Source organism: Prionailurus bengalensis, chromosome A3, assembly GCF_016509475.1.
Source record: "Prionailurus bengalensis isolate Pbe53 chromosome A3, Fcat_Pben_1.1_paternal_pri, whole genome shotgun sequence".
Taxonomy (NCBI): Eukaryota; Metazoa; Chordata; class Mammalia; order Carnivora; family Felidae; genus Prionailurus; species Prionailurus bengalensis.
The window spans coordinates 129,029,894-129,050,823 of NC_057354.1; the positions used below are offsets into that span (position 1 = coordinate 129,029,894).

Sequence of the window (20,930 nt, forward strand, 5' to 3'; positions counted from 1 at the left end):
TTATCACACTATATTTAATTAACATATAAATAACCCTGTGAGACACTTTCCCAATTTCTGATATAGGCAAGCCTGTTTAAATATTGTATTTGTAATAAGAAAAATTCTATTAAGAATCAAATTCGTATTTCATACACAAAGTATATGCATTATTTTAAGAAATGTTTTGACCTCCATGTGTACTCCATTTTTAATCCTAAAAGTTTAGCTACTATTTGTAATGACTGTAGGAGAAAAACTCCATGACATACGTAAATGTTGGGGTCACGTGACATGGCACTGCCGCGCATCAGTTTCTTCAGGTGTGGAATGGGGACGTTGTGGAGGTATTGTGATGGTTAAGTCATCGAAGAGAGCTGTCGTCTGTCACCACTGATGGCATGTCGCTGGTGTTCAGCATACAGCAGTGGTTGTAGTAGCAGAGGATAAAGGAGTAGCAGTGACAGCAGCCGTACCGGTGTTTTGGGTACATGTCGATAAGAATGTTTAGTTACGGATATCTTTCAGCTTCTAGTGCACTGATGAATAAACAGAATGTGTATAACAGGGAGTATTCCTCCCTGATGACACTGATGCTGGGATTGCTCCTCTGGGACAGGACCCCTTATCCTGGTATCAGGTACCCGAGTTTCCAAATGATCACTCCAGAAGTTGCTTAGCGAACCTTATTTCCAATGCAGTTAAAGGTTTTAATTTCATTTTTGATTGAATGATACATACAGGAAAACGAACAAATCGTAAGCGCACAATTTGCTGGATATTTGGATGAGACCGAGAAAGATGTTATCAGCATCTCTTACCCCCTCTCCTGTTACCATCTTGCAGTCCTCTCATCCGAGAGGACCGCTTGTCCTGACTCCTGACGTCACAGCCTAGTTTCATCTGTGAAACAAACGGAGTGGCTTGTGAGCGCTGTTCTCTCCTCTCAACAGAGATCAGATTTCTTCTTCTTCTTCTTTTTTTTCTTTTTATATCTTGTTGGAAAAAACAGACCACTTCATGAGTTTGGGCGTCATTCTTGTGAAGCGGCCATGCTGATCTTCTCTGTATCGTCCCAATTGCAGTATATGTGTCACGAAGCGTGCACCAGAGATGAGATTTCTGATGTCCTTCAGATTGAATACCTTTCTAATGCTGGATGTACATTGATATTTTGGTTCTTTTATATTTAACGTGTGTTTCTTATGGACAGAATATACAGTTGACCCTTGAACAATGTGGGTGTTAGGGGCACTGACACCCTGTATGGTAAAAAAAAAAAAAATCCACATTTAAATTTTGATTCCCTCCAAACTTAACTACTCATAGTCTACTGTTGAGTGGAGCACCTACCAATAACAAAAACAATCAATTAACACACGTTGTATGTTGTCTATATTATATACTGTATTCTTACAATAGGGTAAGCTATGGAGAGAAAATGTTACTTTAAAAATCCTCGGAAAGAGAAAATAGTTATAGGACGAGATTGTATTTATCAGAAAAAAATCTATATAAGTGTGCCTACGTAGTTTGAACCGGCGTTGTTCAAGGGTCGACTGTAATTGAATCTTGCTGTTTTATCTAATCGGGGAATCTCTGCCTTTTGATGGTCATGCTTTGGCTGTTTATATATAATGCATAGTTCAGTACGGTTCAGTTTAAAGCTAACACTTTGGTATCGGTTTACCACTTGTTCCATTTTTTCTTTGCTTGCCTTTTTCTCTTTTCCTGCCCTTTTTAAGTTTACTTATTTATTTATTTTGTGATAGAGACAACCAGTGTGGAAGGGGCAGAGAGGGGGGGGGGGCAGAGGACCTGCAGCCAGCTCTGTGCTGACAGCAGAGACTCTGATGTGGGGCCCGAACTCCCGAACCCTGAAATCATGGCCCGAGCTGAAGTCTGACGCTTAACCGACTGAGCCACCCAGGCACCCCTCCTGCTTTCTTTTGAACTGGTTCCTTTTAGAATTCCATTTAATCTCCCTTATTGGGTTACTAGCTGTACTTTCTTTTTGGTGGTTGCTGTAGCATTTACACTTCTGTAGTTATGATAGTCTACTGTCAAATAGTATAATAGAACTTCAAGTACAAGATGAGAACCTTACCACAGTATTTTTCCATTTTCTCCCTGCTGGCTTTTGAATGACTGTTGTCATATATTTAACTCTTATATATGTTATGAACTATACCTTTTTATCATTTTTGCTTTGATGAGTAAAAATGGGGGCTCCTGGGTGGTTCAGTCAATTAAGCGTTTGACTCTTGGTTTTGGCTCAGGTCACGATCTCATGATTCTTGGGTTGGAGCCCCACGTTGGGCTCTGTGCTGCCAATGTGGCGCGTGCTTGGGATTCTCTGTCTCTCTCTCTCTCTCTCTGCTCCTCCCCCTCCTCTTTCTCTCTTTCTCTGTCTCTGTCTCTCAAAATAAATGGATAAATTAAAAAAAAACAAAACAACTAAGGGGTGCCTGGGTGGCTCAGTTGGTTAAGCGTCTGACTTCAGTTCTGGTCATGATATTGAGATTCATGAGTTCGAGCCCCGCGTCGGGCTCTGTGCTGACAGCTCAGAGCCTGGAGCTTGCTTGGGATTCTGTGTCTCCCTCTCTCTTTGCCCCTGCCCTGCTAGCATGCTTGCTCACTCACTCTGTCTCAAAGATAAACATTAAAAAATAAAATAAGAATGAAATATAACAAATTAAAAATGTGTTTTATATTTGCACATGTATTTACTGTTCTGCTGCTCTTCATTGCTTTTAGTAGATCCAAATTTCTATCTGGTATCAATTTTGTGCGGTCTGAAAGACTCTGTTTGGCATCTCTTACAGGGCTAATCTGCCGGTGATGCGTTCTCGGCTTTTGTATGCCCAAGGAAGTCTTTCTTTTGCCTTTGTTTTGGAAAATGCTTTTGCTGGGTGTGGGATTCGAGGCTGTCACTTTTCTCCTGTTAGTCTTTCAAGGGTTTCCCTGCACTGCCATCTCCCGTTGTCCTCCATGAGGTCAGTTGTCATTCTTAACTGTGCATTTTTACATCGTGGGTCTTATTTTCTTTGGATGCTTTTAAGATTTTCTTTATAACTCGTTTTGAGCTGTTTGATTATGATGCTCCTTGACGTGGTTTTCATCGTGTTTATTCTCATTGCTGCTGATTGAGTTTTCTTGGATCTACACCCAATTTAGGAGTTACGTGCTTAGTACTTCTTCAGATACCGTTTCTCACTCCACCTCCCCTCCTTAAAACACACCCTCTTTCTGGACCACCGCTTCCACGTGTGCTGGCCACTTGATCTTGTCTTACAATTCATTTTTTTTTTTTCGGTGTTTTTCTGCATTTCGTTTTGAATAGTTTCTATTACTATGTCTTTGTAAATAGGTTGCTTCTGCAATGTCTGCTATCAATGCTATCAGTGCGTTTTTCATCTCTGCTGCTGAATTTTCATTCCTTGGAGTATGATTTGGATTTTTAAAAAATTCTCTATGTCTACCGCATGGTATATTGGTGTTTTAAATAAATTGGTAATTGTCCTGGTTACAGGCCATAATTTCCTGCTTTTTTACATATCTGTATTTTTGATTGGATGCTGGACATGTGGGTTTGTTCATCTCACTAGTTGAGTTCCTATCCCGGTTGTTATGGAACATACTTTGTCCTTTCCCATAATGCACTTTTATTTAATCACACTGTGTGTGCTCTAAAGTTAGCTTCTCTGTGAAGTTGATCCAAAAGGATTTCTTAATTTACAATGGGTTAAATTAATCTGTAATGGGTTTCCTTAATCTGAAAATTATAGAAAATGACCCAGCAATACAGGTATAGGGCTATTTATTTGATATTTTTTGTTAGTGAATAACTTGGAGCCTGTTTTTATTCCAGGGTCAACTCCCTCACCTCTTACTGTACTTCTTGTTTCCGATTGGGTGGATGAGTGCTTATTAAGTAGTAGGAATCTATAATAAAAAATATAAGACCGGGGCTGCTGGGTGGCTCAGTCAGTTAAGCCGCCAGCTCTTGATTTCGGCTCAGGTAACGGTCTTGGCAGTTTGTGGGTTCAAGCCCCGCGTTGGGCTCCGTGCTGACAACACGCGGAGCATGCTTGGGATTTTCTCCCTCTCCTCTCTCTCTGCGCCTCCCTCGCTCTCACTTGCTCACTTGCTCTCTCAAAATAAATAAATAAGGGGCGCCTGGATGGCTCAGTTGGTTGAGCGTCCGACTTCGGCTCAGGTCATGATCTCGCGGTCCGTGGGTTCAAGCCCCGCGTCGGGCTCTGTGCTGACAGCTCGGAGCCTGGAGCCTGTTTCAGATTCTGTGTGTCTCCCTCTTTCTCTGACCCTCCCCTGTTCATGCTCTCTCTCTGTCTCAAAAATAAATGTTAAAAAAAATTAAAAAATAAAATAAGTAAAACTTAAAAAAGAAATGCCATTTCCTCCAAATTCTCCAACACGTTGCTTTCTTTCTCTTCCTACAATCTCTAGTTTAACTTTGAACTTCATCAGCAGTAGAGATGTATTAGAATTACTTGCACTACAGATACCTGGACCATTGTCTTCTAACCACAGCCTGTGCAATTGACATGAGAGCCTCTCCCTCTTCATTTTTGGGGTTTTCATTTCTTTAGTTGTGACTGTAAGTCAGTCTGCAGTGTAATTTGGCCTAGACCCAAAGAACTCATGACGGAAAGGCTATGGATAGACACATACAGCAACATCTTAAGGCAAACCACCTTTGTGCTTCTTTGTCTAAAGCTTAGGACATTTCACATCTCTGTGCTTATGCGTACCCATACACATAGGCCCAGAGTCACCTGCAATTTACAGTATTACAGTGTTCCTGAGGGCACGATATACAATAGGAAGTTGTACAGTCTGTTGCAGAAATCTTAAATCAGAAACATTTGAAAGAACACTAAAGTACATTGTCTAAATCTTTAGCCACAGAGCAAGCATAATGATCTTAAGCTGTAAATACCCCTGTAGTTCAGTGGTTGTTTTTGTTTACTTATTTATTCAAATTCATCCTTTGGTCCTTCAGTTTGTCCATCTATCCATCCACTAAGTATTTAGTGAGCTTTCAATGAATGCCAAGTATTGTACTAAGAATATAAAAATGACTAACACTTTGAAAGAACTTATAGTTTAGTGAAGGAGCAAGACACAAGTAAATAATTGTGCATATCTTACTTATGATGAGGTTATATCTTGATAAACCCATTGCTGAAAATACTAAGTCAAAAATGCATTTAATACACCTAACCTACTGAACATCATAGCTTAGATTAGCCTTCCTTAAGCATGTTCATAACACTTAATGCTAGCCTCCAATTGAGCAGAATCATCTAACACAGGACTGTCTTATAATAAAGTGGTGAGCCTCCTCATGTAATTTATTGACTACCGTACTGAAAGTGAAAAACAGAATGGTTACATGATTACAGAAGGGTTGTAAGTAAATTGGTGGTTTATCCTCCGTGATCGCTTGGTGGACTGGGAGCTGTGGCTCCCTGCCGCCATCCAGGATCGTGAGAGAGGACCATTACCGCATGACCCTAGCCCAGGAAAAGACCCGACTTCAAAATCCAAAGTACAGCTTCTACCAAGGGCATATCCCTTTCACACCATCGTAAAGTAAAATAATGATAAATTGAACCATTCTAAGTGGAACCATCTATCTGTAATTCTGTGCAATGACAGCAGTAACGGGAATACATACAAAGCTTAGTCTTACGGAAGAAAGTCAGGGAGGCTTGATCTGGGAACATCACAGAAGGTTTCAGTTTTTTTTCTCTTCTAATGATCACTGCATTGATTGGCCCAATTAAAGACAACATTGTAAATATGCATTTCATGGATCAAGACTACTTTTCTATCCATTCAGATCAGGTTAAAGTGCTGAATTTATAATTTTTATGAGCCTTTTTAAATATCAATCTACATTTTTTTCCTTCCTGTTGCCACTGTATACAACTTGGCTTCCAAAGTGTAAATTTTTTTTTTTTTGAAGAGTTTTTCAAGAGTTAGAGTAACGCAATGCTTCCCTTGTGAAGCATTGCTGAGTAATTACTTGATTGAATCACTTTGCTGAGATTTTTCTGCAAGTTAGGTACTGAGGGTGTAAAGTGCCCCTACCCTGAAACCCATGTGTACAGATAATCTCAGTAGCAGTGAGGTATATGCTGTAAAGGAATCAGTCCTAGCTATGTCGGCTTAATTGACTTTTATAGATTTCATTTATTGGTCAGATTAATTTTTTTCCTTTTTTAAGTTGAAATATAGTTGACACACACTGTGGGTCAGATTAGTTTCAATGTCAAATTAGTTTCACAACATAGTGATTTGACACATTTATACATTATGCTGTGCTCACTGCAGTGTGCTTATCGTCTGTCCCCATACAGCACTGTTACAATACCATGGACTATATTCCCTGTGCTGTGCCTTTATTCCCGTGACTGATTCATTCCACAACTGGAAGTCTGGATCTCCTACTCCCCTTCACCCATTTTGCCCATCCCCCACCCACCTCTCCTCTGGTAGCCATCAATTCTCTGTATTTATGGGTCTCTTTCTACTTTTCCTTTGTGTATTCATTTGTTTTGTTTTTCAGATTCCACATATAAGTGAAATCATATGGCATTTATCTTTCTCCGCCTCACTTCACTGAGCACAAAACCCTCTCGGCCCATCCGTGCTGTCACAAATGTCAAGATCTCAACCTTTTTTAATGGCTGAGTAATAGTCGTGTGTGTGTGTGTGTGTGTGTGTGTACAGTCTTCTTTATCCGTTTATCTATTGATGGACCCTTGGGTTGCTTCTGTATCTTAGCTATTGTAAATAATGCTGCAGTAAACATAAGAGTGCACATATCCTTTCAAATTAGTGTTTTCATTTTCTTTGTGTAAATATGCAGTAATGGAATTACCGGATCATATAGTTTTGAGGAACCTCTGTAGTGTTATCCACATTGACTATGCCTGATTCGCATTCCCACCAACACTGCATGAAGAAAGGTCTTTTTTCTCCCCATCCTCGCCAACACTTGTTAATTGCTTGTCTTTTTGAGTCTAGCCATTCTGACACATGTAAGGTGATATCTCATTGTGGTTTTGATTTGCATATCCCTGATGATTAGTGATATTGAGCAATTTTTCATGTGGTTCAGACTAAGTTTTGTATCTTGACTAAATCTTACCTTTCCAATTCTTAAGGGTTTTTGTTGTTGTTGTTGTTGCTATTTGTTTTTGAGAGCTCCGATTTTAGAATTAAGATAACATCACTGGATCCGTTCCTACTGATAAATCATTTATGCATTCACTCAGTAAGTCAGTGAAGATTTTTGAGTCCATGTAGTTTACTTTCCTGCAAATTTATAATTGTAATATGTAGCTTATGGGGTGTTTGAGGAGGAAATGAAATAATGCGCTTGTAAATTATTATTCATGTAACACTATGCCTATATAACTAGGAGTTGTGATGGATGCAAAGGAGTACTTACAAGAGTGGAATATTTACATTAAAATTTTTTTAATTTATTTTTGAGAGAGTGAGTGAGTGGGGGAGGGGCAGAGAGAGAGAGAGGGAGACAAAGAGGACCTGAAGCCGGCTCTGTACTGACAGCAGACAGCCCGATGTGGGGCACGAACTCAGAAACTGTGAGACCACGACCTGAGCTGAAGTTGGACACTTAACTGACTGAGCCACTCGGGGTTCCCCTGGAATATTTACTTTTAATGGGGAAACAAAATATATACTAGGAACTTAAGAACATAATAGAGAAGTACTCCAGGAAAATCAGAGAAGAAGGTACTACCTGTATATTATCATAAGGTTAAATAGGAGTAAATGCCAGATGAATTGTCTAGTTATTAATAGTGAGAATTTAGGAAGAAAGCAGTCTGGCCTGGGATGGTCTGAGAACATCCGTGAGAGGCGGGGATTTGAGCAGGAACAGGTGGGAGTCAGATGGGTAGGATATCCTAGTGCATGAGAACGAAGGCTCTGGAACCAGGCTGTTGGGTTCAAATCCAGCTGCAACTGTTAGTTGTGTGACTTTGCACCTTAGTAAACATCTCTGTGCCACTGTTTTCTCTCCTGTAAAAGGGCAAAGATAATGTCTGTCTCTCGAGACTGTTGACTTCATGTATTCATGAATATGTATAATTGCTTACAACTTTATATTTGTGCTCATACATAGTAAGCACTATGTCTGAAATGTCCATTCAGTGTAGGTCTAGAGGTAGGACTGTGCACGATCTTGAAGGGTGACAGTGGGGAAATTACACTTCCTGTGGCTTGGGATCTGCACAGGCATTATTTTGCCGTTTTCTTTGGTTATATGAATAAAAGGAAGGTAAAAAAATTCTTTTCCTCTCTAATCCTTTCGTTCACAGTCTCTTAGCACCAAAACCTTACACAGGTCAGAGCTTGTAATATACGGTGATACAATTCATAAACATTTTGGTACATTTCTTCAGTTTTGTATTTGACAAATTCAGATGTCATATACTTCTATCTTTGTCCTGGAAGGTTCTTCTGGTTTAATTAATAGACCAAAGGAGATTTGTCAGGGTCTTGTTATCTTCAAGTAATGTGAAAGGAGAGTGTTGCTTTTATTCTCTCTAAAATTTTATCTTCAAAAAATTTATCTTCAAACTTTGTGTGAAGCATTTGGGAGAGAGATGATGCCTTGTGGATGTTGTTGCTTATTTCTGCCTCATGGATCAGCTCATCACTTCTTATCACTGCGCATTGCGTTGGCCAGGTGCCATCTATTGAGGCCGGTGTCCGCAGACTTTATTGCACTTGTTAGGTATTTGTCAGTATAATCATTGATGTTATTTATGTGGTGTTACTACTCATCATCAGGTAGATCTTGAAACGTCACCCAGTTACATCGATCTTGTACTTCACTGCCCATGAAAACCTTGCTGGTGTTGGGAATAATGATGCTTTTTATAATGGTTGGACACTTTTTATATACCAGGTACTACTCTAAAGTCTCTAGATGTACTAATTTGATTCTTCCCAAATCCAAATGAGTCTAATACTATTATTCTATTTCACTCATGGGGAAATTGAGGCACAGGCAGGTTGAATAACTTGATCAAGACCTCACAGCTGTGCAGGGTGGCGTTCTGTCACAGAGGTTAGACTTTGGAGAGCATTCTCCTAATTATAATGGATTAGAGTTCAAGAATGTTTGTCTAGTTTTGTCTTCATTTGGGGCAGATAATATTACAGTATTTAACAAATAGATTACACAGGTGGGTCCCAGGGATATAGCTGGTGGGGACAGGGGGAGAGTCCAAGTCCTGGAGTGGTGGTGTTTTCACTGTGGTCTCTCTCACACATTGCTAACATCCGAGAATACTGGGAAGTTTCAAGATAGCTCTTTAATCTGCTGGATCTTCTAAGTCATTTATTAATGAAACTGAATCCTGTTGTTCCAGAAGAGAACTCTGAATGATGCCTTTAGATAGCATTTTTGCAACTTGGCATTCTGAATGATAACTAGCTTTTTGATTGGTTTCCCATTGAGTTTCAGACCAGTTTGATTTGTTCAGTGATGGTAACTACAGAGTAGTTATATATGTGGGCTCAAATTATTATTTTTTGTCCTTTATTTACCAGAACATTTTCTTCTGTGCTAAATAATAGAAATAAATTTAACTCTACATATTAAAACCATTGCATAAAAGGTAGCAATTAGTAGTAACATGCAGTGTATTTATCCTTTTGTTTCCAAGTCATGGAATACAAACAAAAGAACTTTTTGTAAGTTTATTCTTCATAAAATTTCTTTGAAATAAAACATTTATACTTAGGGTGGGAAATCACTGGTGAGAGAATAGTCGGACATAATAGAACTTGCAATACTCATTCCTTTCCTGCTGACAAATAAATGTTACCTTCAGATGAAACCAGCATGTTCATTGTTTGGAATAAAACAATGAGCCGAGTTCTCATATAAAGAATCTTAAAATTAAGCAGCCGTTACTTTGTAAAGAGGTCGTTTAAGTTTACCACGGTCTTCCTTTTTTTAGTGGGGGATGATACATGTTAGGTTTTAAGATGTCTTAGGCCAAGTGGAAACAATAAAGGACCAAAATGAAATCAAGTGTATGTACACGTTCTGTGTTGATGGGACTTGAGATTCAAAGTGTAACTTTTGCAAGTCACTCAACTTCCTACGACTGTTTTCTGGGTTTTCTTGAACCACAGTGTCACCGACCTCATTTACAGATTGATTCACATGATTCCTATCTTCAGTGTGAACAGAATTAATGAAATGTTATCACTCCACTTACCTTATGAAAGAATAAGTAGCTAAAACTTGGGCATGTTAACAAAAGTAATGGTATAAGCAGTTATTTTCAAGTGTGAAGAATGGTGAGATTTAGAGAAATAGGTATTCTGAAATTTTCTCCCCCCCCCCCCCACCCTAGAACACGACATGTCCAGCCAGCTGCCCAGATGAGATGTGAGCCGTCACTGGCATGGCTCGCTGTGTCATCAGGGTCGTGGGCTCTACAGGAAAGCATTCGTGTTCTCCCTCGCAGCTCTGCAGACTCCATACACACGTAAACACACGCAAACACACACACTTCCGTGGCATATCTATGTTTATGACTAGATTGTGCCCCTTCATTGCTTTATTCCAATTTTGAATTTCTGTGATACTCAAGAGAGCACTTTCATGAAAGAATTGACTATAGATGAGATATAGTGCTCACTTAAGAAATCTTTGTGCTGTTATTGAATAATTCGTTTGACATATTATTTTAGAGCCTGCTAAATGCCAGGCACTATTTTAGTTATTGAGGCAGTGGACAAAATAAACAAAAGTTCTGCCCTCAAGAAATTTATATTCTGGTTGAGGAGGAGATCTTGTCTCTGAAATGCTGTTATTTGAAGCAGGATAAAGAACTTAGAGTATTTTTATAGCAAGCATGTTAAACTCCTCAAATTTGTTTAAAATAACTTGGTTTGTTGAAACATTCTGTAAGGAAATGAGAGAGTGGAAGGAAGGTTTTTGTGTTTTGTTTTTACATAAGTGTTGGTGATCAGACCTAAGGTCTAGCCGCATGTGGTAGAAGCTAGCTTTATCATATTAGTAATCTACTCGTATTAAGTTTGGTTTTATTTTGTAGTTTAAATATGCATGCAACTGGTCCTTACTGGGTTGTCTAAAGTTAAATTTCGGGAAGGCTCAAATGACCCCTACCTGCCACCTACAGATCTTGCCTGGTGACTCATAGGTGTGGACCAAGGCAGTGGTGACAAGAGACTGGATTTGTGGCTGGGGGCTACACTGGAGCCCCTGGGCCCTTTCTACAGGTAGTCTAGTGTGCGAGCTGGAAGTCCGTCCACGTTTGGGGTTCTGATTGTCATTTACTAGTTTTATGAGGATGGACAAGTTAAGCCAGGCCTCAGTTTTCCCACTGTGACATGAGGAAGATCATATCACGAACTGCAGTAGATTGGCGGGACTAAATGAGGGTTGTGTGTTAAATGCATTTCATCCTGTCTAGTCCATAGTAAGAGCTTGATAAATGTTGCCGATCATCGGGGGTATGCTAACGGTAGTGCGAGTAGTGCTGTTACCGTGTCGGTGGTGATCAGCACATTTAGAAACCTTCGGTTGTGCTCTGCCTTGAAAATACAGCAAAAATGCTTTAGTAACTCAGGACTCTTCAGGACGACTTTTTGGAGTGCACCTCAGAGCTGGAACTTGCCTTTAATACGTGTTTTGATAAAAATAGGTATGTTTTCATACCCATTTCTGTTCAGTGAAGCTTCACAAAGTTTTATAGCTTTCTAGTCTTTACCAAATGAATTATTATTTTGCTGAGGGGGCCCACGCCACTATTAATCATTTTAGTAATAACCCTTGTATCTAATATGCACTTTGTATAGAAAGTACAAATCTCAACTTGTGATACATTTTTCTAAAATTCTTTGAGAAAGCATTTTGTGTAGCTATGGAACCGTGTCTGCTTTAATTAGAAAAGGCGGTAATCGTTTGTTCGTTTTTCTTCCCCCTTGTTCCTCAGTTCACTGCTACAATTTATTCTTCTGTTGGAAGAGTGAACATCGTCATCTTTGTTGTTTCCCCATGTTCTCTTCTGCTTTCCATTTCAGTAGCCTGTGGTAAAGTATTAGCTGTCGACATGGAAGGAAATAAAATAGTTTTTTATTGGCTGACAAATAGTGTGATTGTGGCATCCATGCTAAATAATCATCTGTGTGATGCAGAAATTTAAGAAACGAACTCAGATACCTTCAAAAATGTATCTGGTACACAGTATGCAAGATCTGTACACGTTAGCTACGAAGCGGGTAAAATACTGTGCTTAAAAAATACAGTAAAGTATATTTCTTTTTGTCTGTATCTAGAGGGGAGTTTTGACTTTGGATAATTTGCACCAGTAATAACTTGATGGGAATGCTGTTGATCGATGCACAACACTGCCCGTTCTCAGACCTTTTGGCTTCCCTCTTCTACTTGAAACCATCCCACGGGCTTGTCCAGAGGACTAGTCCCTCCATCTACGTAGTATTCAAATGTTTACAAAGTATTTCTTGTGCAAGGCATGCCACATTACCTAGTAAGAGAGGAAAGTACAAAATACAACCTGATATCAGGAAGTGCAGTCCTTTCTCTGGGGCTATGATAAATTTTAGAAAATTGCTACCATGAATACTCAGAAGTAGAGAAAATGTTTTGTTGAGCTATAAAGCAGAGCAATTGAAATTTGTTCTTACAATTTTCGTCTTGGGGAAGGAGCTTGGGTGGCTCAGTTGGTTAAGCATCCGACTCTTGGTTTCGGCTCAGGTCATGATCTCACACAGTTTGTGGGATTGAGCTGCAGGTCAGGCTCTGCACTGACCGCGTGGAGCCTGCTTGGGATTCTCATTCTCTCTCTCTCTCTCTCTCTCTCTCTCTCTCTCTCTCTTTCTCTTGCTCTATCCCAACCATGCTCTTGTGTGTGTGTGTGTTTGTTCTCTTTCTCCCAAGATAAATAAACATTTTAAAAAAATTGTCTTAATTCCAGATGTTTCAGTTGTCATGGGCTTATGGACTATTAGGGCCCAAAGGGACCTTTGAGCTCGCGTTTGGAGCGCTTCGCTTTCGAAAGGCCTGTGCCGAGGACCGCACGGCTCTCCGAGACGCTGCCAGCCTTCTGTTTCCCGGGCTTCCCGATGCGCGTGTTGCTCTGCTCTGTTCCCGCACCCTACTGTCTTTATCTCGCTTTTCTGTCTAAATTTATTCCTAATTCCATCCAATCCGGCCTTATTTTTGCCTTTTTTAGTTCTCCTGCTATCATCTTTTGCTGATACACTTTCTTTCCACTTCTATCGAGAAATAAATGACATACATTCCTGTAGAAGTTGAGGGTCCACAGCACGATGGTTCGATTTACATACATTGTGAAGTGATAATCGCTCTAGGCTCAGCTAACATCCATCACCTCCTATAGGTAAAGTAGAAAGGAAAGACGAGAAAGAAAAAAATGTTTCTCCTTGTGACGAGCACTCGGGATTTACTGACTTAACAGTTTCCCCATATGTCCTGCAGCAGGGTGAACTCTCTCGTCATGTTGTACCCTCCATCCCTAGTGCTGTTTTCCTGGAAATCTGCATCTTTTAGCATTTAGTGTTATTTTTAACCTGCAAAATCATTTCTTCCCTCAATACTTACCTCCCTCCAGGTCTGTACTGTCAAATACGGTAGCCACCATTTAAATTTAAATTTTATGTGGCTATTTAAATCTTAATTAGCACTAATTAAAATTAAATAAAGTTCTCTTAGCCATATTTCAAGTGCTTAATACACGTGCATGTAGCTACTGGTTACTATGTTAGATAGCATAGTTACAGAACATTTCTACGATCACAAGAAGTTAGACTAAGCCTTTCGAGGGCATGGGAACATTTACGTTTACATTAAGAACGTACAACACAGGCTCTTGATGAAAGCTTTGACATGGGTGAATGAGCATATACCTGCGTTGTCCTTCAGTTCCTTGCCAGTTTTTTTGTTTTGAATTATCCTTTTCTTCTTGAACCATTTTCTGATGCAAGAGAGATCAACCATTTGGTATTTTCCACTTACGTATTATATGTAGCCTGTATTGTGTTTGACTTGCTATGTCATAAACGGGAGTGGAGGTTTAAGGTTGTGGAGAAACTTTTTGCATCATGCTCCTTGTGTAGCCAGTCACTGAGGTAATGTGTATTTCAAATACTTTCTTTTTTTTCATTTAAGTTATAACGGAGACTCCTTGGTGCTCATTCCCTGGCGTGAACACAAACACCGGGAGAAAGATTGGTGTGAGGAGCCGGAGCGCAGGTAAAGGGTGAGCTGGCGCGAGGGACCTTCATTCCTCTGGGAGGGGCACGCAGAGGGCCTGTGGACGTGGCATGTGGTCAGCGATCACGTACTTGACGGTGGTCCCTGATGTAGGGAGTTCAGGTGCGGTTGTTTTAAACACTTGGCTTGATTTTACTCCATTATGTTACAGGTTTGTTTTTTTATTTTTTTTAATGTTTTTATTTAGTTTTGAGAGAGAGAGACAGAGTATGAGAGGGGGAGGGGCAGAGAGCGAGGGAGATGCAGAATCTAAAACAGGCTCCAGGCTCCGAGCTGTCAGCACAGAGCCCGACGCGGAGCTTGAACCCACGGACCACGAGATCATGACCTGAGCCCAAGTTGGACACCCAACCAGCTGAGCCACCCAGGCAGTCCTATGTTACAGGTTTTTTTAATGGAAGAATATTAAATTCTACAAAGTAAATATTCTAAACAAATGATCCTTATATAGCAGCTCTTTTCATTTTAAAGTATTCCTTTAATTTCGTTCTTGATTCAATTTGCATTTTTTGTTTTTATATATGAAATTTATTGTCAAATTGGTTTCCATACAACACCCAGTGCTCATCGCAAAAGGTGCCCTCCTCAATACCCATCACCCACCCTTTCCTCCCTCCCACCCCCCATCAACCCTCAGTTTGTTCTCAGTTTTTAACAGTCTCTTATGCTTTGGCTCTCTCCCACTCTAACCTCTTTTTTTATTTTCCTTCCCCTCCCCCATGGGTTCCTGTTAAGTTTCTCAGGATCCACATAAGAGTGAAACCATATGGTATCTGTCTTTCTCTGTATGGCTTATTTCACTTAGCATCACACTCTCCAGTTCCATCCACGTTGCTACAAAAGGCCATATATCATTTTTTCTCATTGCCACGTAGTATTCCATTGTGTATATAAACCACAATTTCTTTATCCATTCATCAGTTGATGGACATTTAGGCTCTTTCCATAATTTGGCTATTGTTGATAGTGCTGCTATGAACATTGGGGTACAAGTGTCCCTATGCATCAGTACTCCTGTATCCCTTGGATAAATTCCTAGCAGTGCTATTGCTGGGTCATAGGGTAGGTCTATTTTTAATTTTCTGAGGAACCTCTACACTGCTTTCCAGAGCGGCTGCACCAATTTGCATTCCCACCAACAGTGCAAGAGGGTTCCCGTTTCTCCACATCCTCTCCAGCATCTATAGTCTCCTGATTTGTTCATTTTGGCCACTCTGACTGGCGTGAGGTGATACCTGAGTGTGGTTTTGATTTGTATTTCCCTGATAAGGAGCGATGCTGAACATCTTTTCATGTGCCTGTTGGCCATCCAGATGTCTTCTTTAGAGAAGTGTCTATTCATGTTTTCTGCCCATTTCTTCACTGGGTTATTTGTTTTTCGGGTGTGGAGTTTGGTGAGCTCTTTATAGATTTTGGATACTAGCCCTTTGTCCGATATGTCATTTGCGAATATCTTTTCCCATTCCGTTGGTTGCCTTTTAGTTTTGTTGTTGTTGTGTCCTTTGCTGTGCAGAAGCTTTTTATCTTCATAAGGTCCCAGTAATTCACTTTTGCTTTTAATTCCCTTGCCTTTGGGGATGTGTCGAGTAAGAGGTTGCTACGGCTGAGGTCAGAGAGGTCTTTTCCTGCTTTCTCCTCTAAGGTTTTGATGGTTTCCTGTCTCACATTCAGGTCCTTTATCCATTTTGAGTTTATTTTTGTGAATGGTGTGAGAAAGTGGTCTATTTTCAACCTTCTGCATGTTGCTGTCCAGTTCTCCCAGCACCATTTGTTAAAGAGGCTGTCTTTTTTCCATTGGATGTTCTTTCCTGCTTTGTCAAAGATGAGTTGGCCATACGTTTGTGGGTCTAGTTCTGGGGTTTCTATTCTATTCCATTGGTCTATGTGTCTGTTTTTGTGCCAATACCATGCTGTCTTGATGATGACAGCTTTGTAGTAGAGGCTAAAGTCTGGGATTGTGATGCCTCCTGCTTTGGTCTTCTTCTTCAAAATTCCTTTGGCTATTCGGGGCCTTTTGTGGTTCCATATGAATTTTAGGATTGCTTGTTCTAGTTTCGAGAAGAATGCTGGTGCAATTTTGATTGGGATTGCATTGAATGTGTAGATAGCTTTGGGTAGTATTGACATTTTGACAATATTTATTTTTCCAATCCATGAGCAGGGAATGTCTTTCCATTTCTTTAAATCTTCTTCAATTACCTTCATAAGCTTTCTATAGTTTTCAGCATACAGATCCTTTACATCTTTGGTTAGATTTATTCCTAGGTATTTTATGCTTCTTGGTGCAATTGTGAATGGGATCAGTTTCTTTATTTGTCTTTCTGTTGCTTCATTGTTAGTGTATAAGAATGCAACTGATTTCTGTACATTGATTTTGTATCCTGCAACTTTGCTGAATTCATGTATCAGTTCTAGCAGACTTTTGGTGGAGTCTATCGGATTTTCCATGTATAATATCATGTCATCTGCAAAAAGCGAAAGCTTGACTTCATCTTTGCCAATTTTGATGCCTTTGATTTCCTTTTGTTGTCTGATTGCTGATGCTAGAACTTCCAGCACTATGTTAAACAACAGCGGTGAGAGTGGGCATCCCTGTCGTGTTCCTGATCTCAGGGAAAAAGCTCTCAGTTTTTCCCCGTTGAGGATGATGTTAGCTGTGGGCTTTTCATAAATGGCTTTTATGATCTTTAAGTATGTTCCTTCTATCCCAACTTTCTCAAGGGTTTTTATTAAGAAAGGGTGCTGGATTTTGTCAAAGGCCTTTTCTGCATCGATTGACAGGATCATATGGTTCTTCTCTTTTTTTTTTTTTGTTAATGTGATGTATCACGTTGATTGATTTGCGAATGTTGAACCAGCCCTGCATCCCAGGAATGAATCCCACTTGATCATGGTGAATAATTCTTTTTATATGCCGTTGAATTCGATTTGCTAGTATCTTATTGAGAATTTTTGCATCCATATTCATCAGGGATATTGGCCTGTAGTTCTCTTTTTTTACTGGGTCTCTGTCTGGTTTAGGAATCAAAGTAATACTGGCTTCATAGAATGAGTCTGGAAGTTTTCCTTCCCTTTCTATTTCTTGGAATAGCTTGAGAAGGATAGGTATTATCTCTGCTTTAAACGTCTGGTAGAACTCCCCTGGGAAGCCATCTGGTCCTGGACTCTTATTTGTTGGGAGATTTTTGATAACCGATTCAATTTCTTCGCTGGTTATGGGTCTGTTCAAGCTTTCTATTTCCTCCTGATTGAGTTTTGGAAGAGTGTGGGTGTTCAGGAATTTGTCCATTTCTTCCAGGTTGTCCAATTTGTTGGCATATAAGTTTTCATAGTATTCCCTGATAATTGTTTGTATCTCTGAGGGATTGGTTGTAATAATTCCATTTTCATTCATGATTTTATCTATTTGGGTCATCTCCCTTTTCTTTTTGAGAAGCCTGGCTAGAGGTTTGTCAATTTTGTTTATTTTTTCAAAAAACCAACTCTTGGTTTCGTTGATCTGCTCTACAGTTTTTTTAGATTCTATATTGTTTATTTCTGCTCTGATCTTTATTATTTCTCTTCTTCTGCTGGGTTTAGGCTGCCTTTGCTGTTCTGCTTCTAGTTCCTTTAGGTGTGCTGTTAGATTTTGTATTTGGGATTTTTCTTGTTTCTTGAGATAGGCCTGGATTGCAATGTATTTTCCTCTCAGGACTGCCTTCGCTGCGTCCCAAAGCGTTTGGATTGTTGTATTTTCATTTTCGTTTGTTTCCATATTTTTTTTAATTTCTTCTCTAATTGCCTGGTTGACCCACTCATTCGTTAGTAGGGTGTTCTTTAACCTCCATGCTTTTGGAGGTTTTCCAGACTTTTTTCTGTGGTTGATTTCAAGCTTCATAGCATTGTGGTCTGAAAGTATGCATGGTATAATTTCAATTCTTGTAAACTTATGAAGGGCTGTTTTGTGACCCAGTATATGATCTATCTTGGAGAATGTTCCATGTGCACTCGAGAAGAAAGTATATTCTGTTGCTTTGGGATGCAGAGTTCTAAATATATCTGTCAAGTCCATCTGATCCAATGTCTCATTCAGGGCCCTTGTTTCTTTATTGACCGTGTGTCTAGATGATCTATCCATTTCTGTAAGTGGTGTATTAAAGTCCCCTGCAATTACCACATTCTTATCAATAAGGTTGCTTATGTTTATGAGTAATTGTTTTATATATTTGGGGGCTCCGGTATTCGGTGCATAGACATTGATAATTGTTAGCTCTTCCTGATGGATAGACCCTGTAACTATTATATAATGTCCTTCTTCATCTCTTGTTACAGCCTTTAATTTAAAGTCTAGTTTGTCTGATATAAGTATGGCTACTCCAGCTTTCTTTTGGCTTCCAGTCGCATGATAAATAGTTCTCCATCCCCTCACTCTCAATCTAAAGGTGTCCTCAGGTCTAAAATGAGTCTCTTGTAGACAGCAAATAGATGGGTCTTGTTTTTTTTATCCATTCTGATACCCTATGTCTTTTGGTTGGCGCATTTAATCCATTTACATTCAGTGTTATTATAGAAAGATACGGGTTTAGAGTCATTGTGATGTCTGTATGTTTTGTGCTTGTAGTGATGTCTCTGGTACTTTGTCTCACAGGGTCCCCCTTAGGATCTCTTGTAGGGCTGGTTTAGTGGTGACAAATTCCTTCAGTTTTTGTTTGTTTGGGAAGACCTTTATCTCTCCTTCTATTCTAAATGACAGACTTGCTGGATAAAGGATTCTCGGCTGCATATTTTTTCTGTCTAGCACCCTGAAAATCTCGTGCCAATTCTTTCTGGCCTGCCAAGTTTCAAAAGAGAGATCAGTCACGAGTCTTATAGGTCTCCCTTTATATGTGAGGGCACGTTTACCCCTTGCTGCTTTCAGAATTTTCTCTTTATCCTTGTATTTTGCCAGTTTCACTATGATATGTCGTGCAGAAGATCGATTCAAGTTACGTCTGAAGGGAGTTCTCTGTGCCTCTTGGATTTCAATGCCTTTTTCCTTCCCCAGTTCAGGGAAGTTCTCAGCTATTATTTCTTCAAGTACCCCTTCAGCACCTTTCCCTCTCTCTTCCTCCTCTGGGATACCAATTATGCATATATTATTTCTTTTTAGTGTATCACTTAATTCTCTAATTTTCCCCTCATACTCCTGGATTTTTTTATCTCTCTTTTTCTCAGCTTCCTCTTTTTCCATAACTTTATCTTCTAGTTCACCTATTCTCTCCTCTGCCTCTTCAATCCGAGCCGTGGTGGTTTCCATTTTGTTATGCATTTCGTTTAAAGCGTTTTTCAGCTCCTCGTGACTGTTCCTTAGTCCCTTGATCTCTGTAGCAAGAGATTCTCTGCTGTCCTCTATACTGTTTTCAAGCCCAGCGATTAATTTTATGACTATTATTCTAAATTCACTTTCTGTTTTATTATTTAAATCCTTTTTGATCAGCTCATTAGCTGTTGTTATTTCCTGGAGATTCTTCTGAGGGGAATTCTTCCGCTTGGTCATTTTGGATAGTCCCTGGCGTGGTGAGGACCTGCAGGGCACTTCCCCTGTGCTGTGGTGTATAACTGGAGTTGGTGGGCGGGGCCGCAGTCAGACCTGATGTCTGCCCCCAGCCCACCGCTGGGGCCACAGTCAGACTGGTGTGTGCCTTCTCTTCCCCTCTCCTAGGGGCGGGATTCACTGTGGGGTGGTGTGGCTCGTCTGGGCTACTTGCACCCTGCCAGGCTTGTGATGCTGGGGATCTGGCGTATTAGCTGGGGTGGGTAGGCAAGGTGCACGGGGGCAGGAGGGGCAGGCTTAGATCGCTTCTCCTTAGGTGATCCACTTCAGGAGGGGCCCTGTGGCAGCGGGAGGGAGTCAGATCCGCTGCCGGAGGTTTGGCTCCGCAGAAGCGCAGAGTTGGGTGTTTGCGCGGAGCGAGCAAGTTCCCTGGCAGGAACCGGTTCCCTTTGGGATTTCGGCTGGGGGATGGGCCGGGGGAGATGGCGCTGGCGAGCGCCTTTGTTCCCCACCAAACTGAGCTCTGTTGTCAGGGGGCTCAGCAGCTCTCCCTCCCTTTGTCCTCCAGCCTTCCCGCTTTCCGAGCAGAGCTGTTAACTTATGACCTCCCAGACGCTAAGTCGCGCTTGTTGTGGGAACACAGTCCGTCAGGCCCCTCCGCTTTTGCCAGCCAGACTCGGGGGCTCTGCTTGGCCGGCGAGCCGCCCCTCCGCCCCGGCTCCCTCCCGCCAGTCCGTGGAGCGTGCACCGCCTCGCCGCCCTTCCTACCCTCTTCCGTGGGCCTCTCCGTTCTGCTAATCCTCTGGCGGTTTTCTGGGTTATTTAGGCAGGTGTAGATGGAATTTAAGTGATCAGCAGGACGAGGGGTGAGCCCAGCGTCCTCCTACGCTGCCATTTTCTACCATAACCTCAATTTGCATTTTTATTTTTGTGAGACTTAACCTTAGAAAGCCTGAGAATGTGGAGGCATCAACTACTGGTGAAGGGGTGGGAGAGGAGGTTTGGGGCTGAAAGCAGTTGAATTCCCTTAGTCCTCACTTCTCAAGGTCAGGAAAATGTTCTGTCACCATCTAG

The 20,930-nt window shown here is 40.7% G+C and overlaps 1 protein-coding gene and 1 non-coding gene across 3 annotated transcripts in view; one reads left to right on the forward strand and one right to left on the reverse strand.

The window, feature by feature from the left end:
• The window catches only part of NBAS (NBAS subunit of NRZ tethering complex), a 339,195-nt gene that overhangs the window by 106,485 nt on the left and 211,780 nt on the right, over positions 1-20,930 (forward strand). For both annotated transcript variants that reach the window (XM_043604496.1, XM_043604497.1), the window contains one exon: positions 14,240-14,323. In XM_043604496.1, coding sequence (XP_043460431.1) covers positions 14,240-14,323 — 84 coding nt within the window. The remainder of the gene's footprint in view (positions 1-14,239; positions 14,324-20,930) is intronic.
• On the reverse strand, positions 982-1,087 carry LOC122467369. The gene has a single exon (XR_006292912.1). It is a non-coding gene; the product is annotated as a U6 spliceosomal RNA (small nuclear RNA).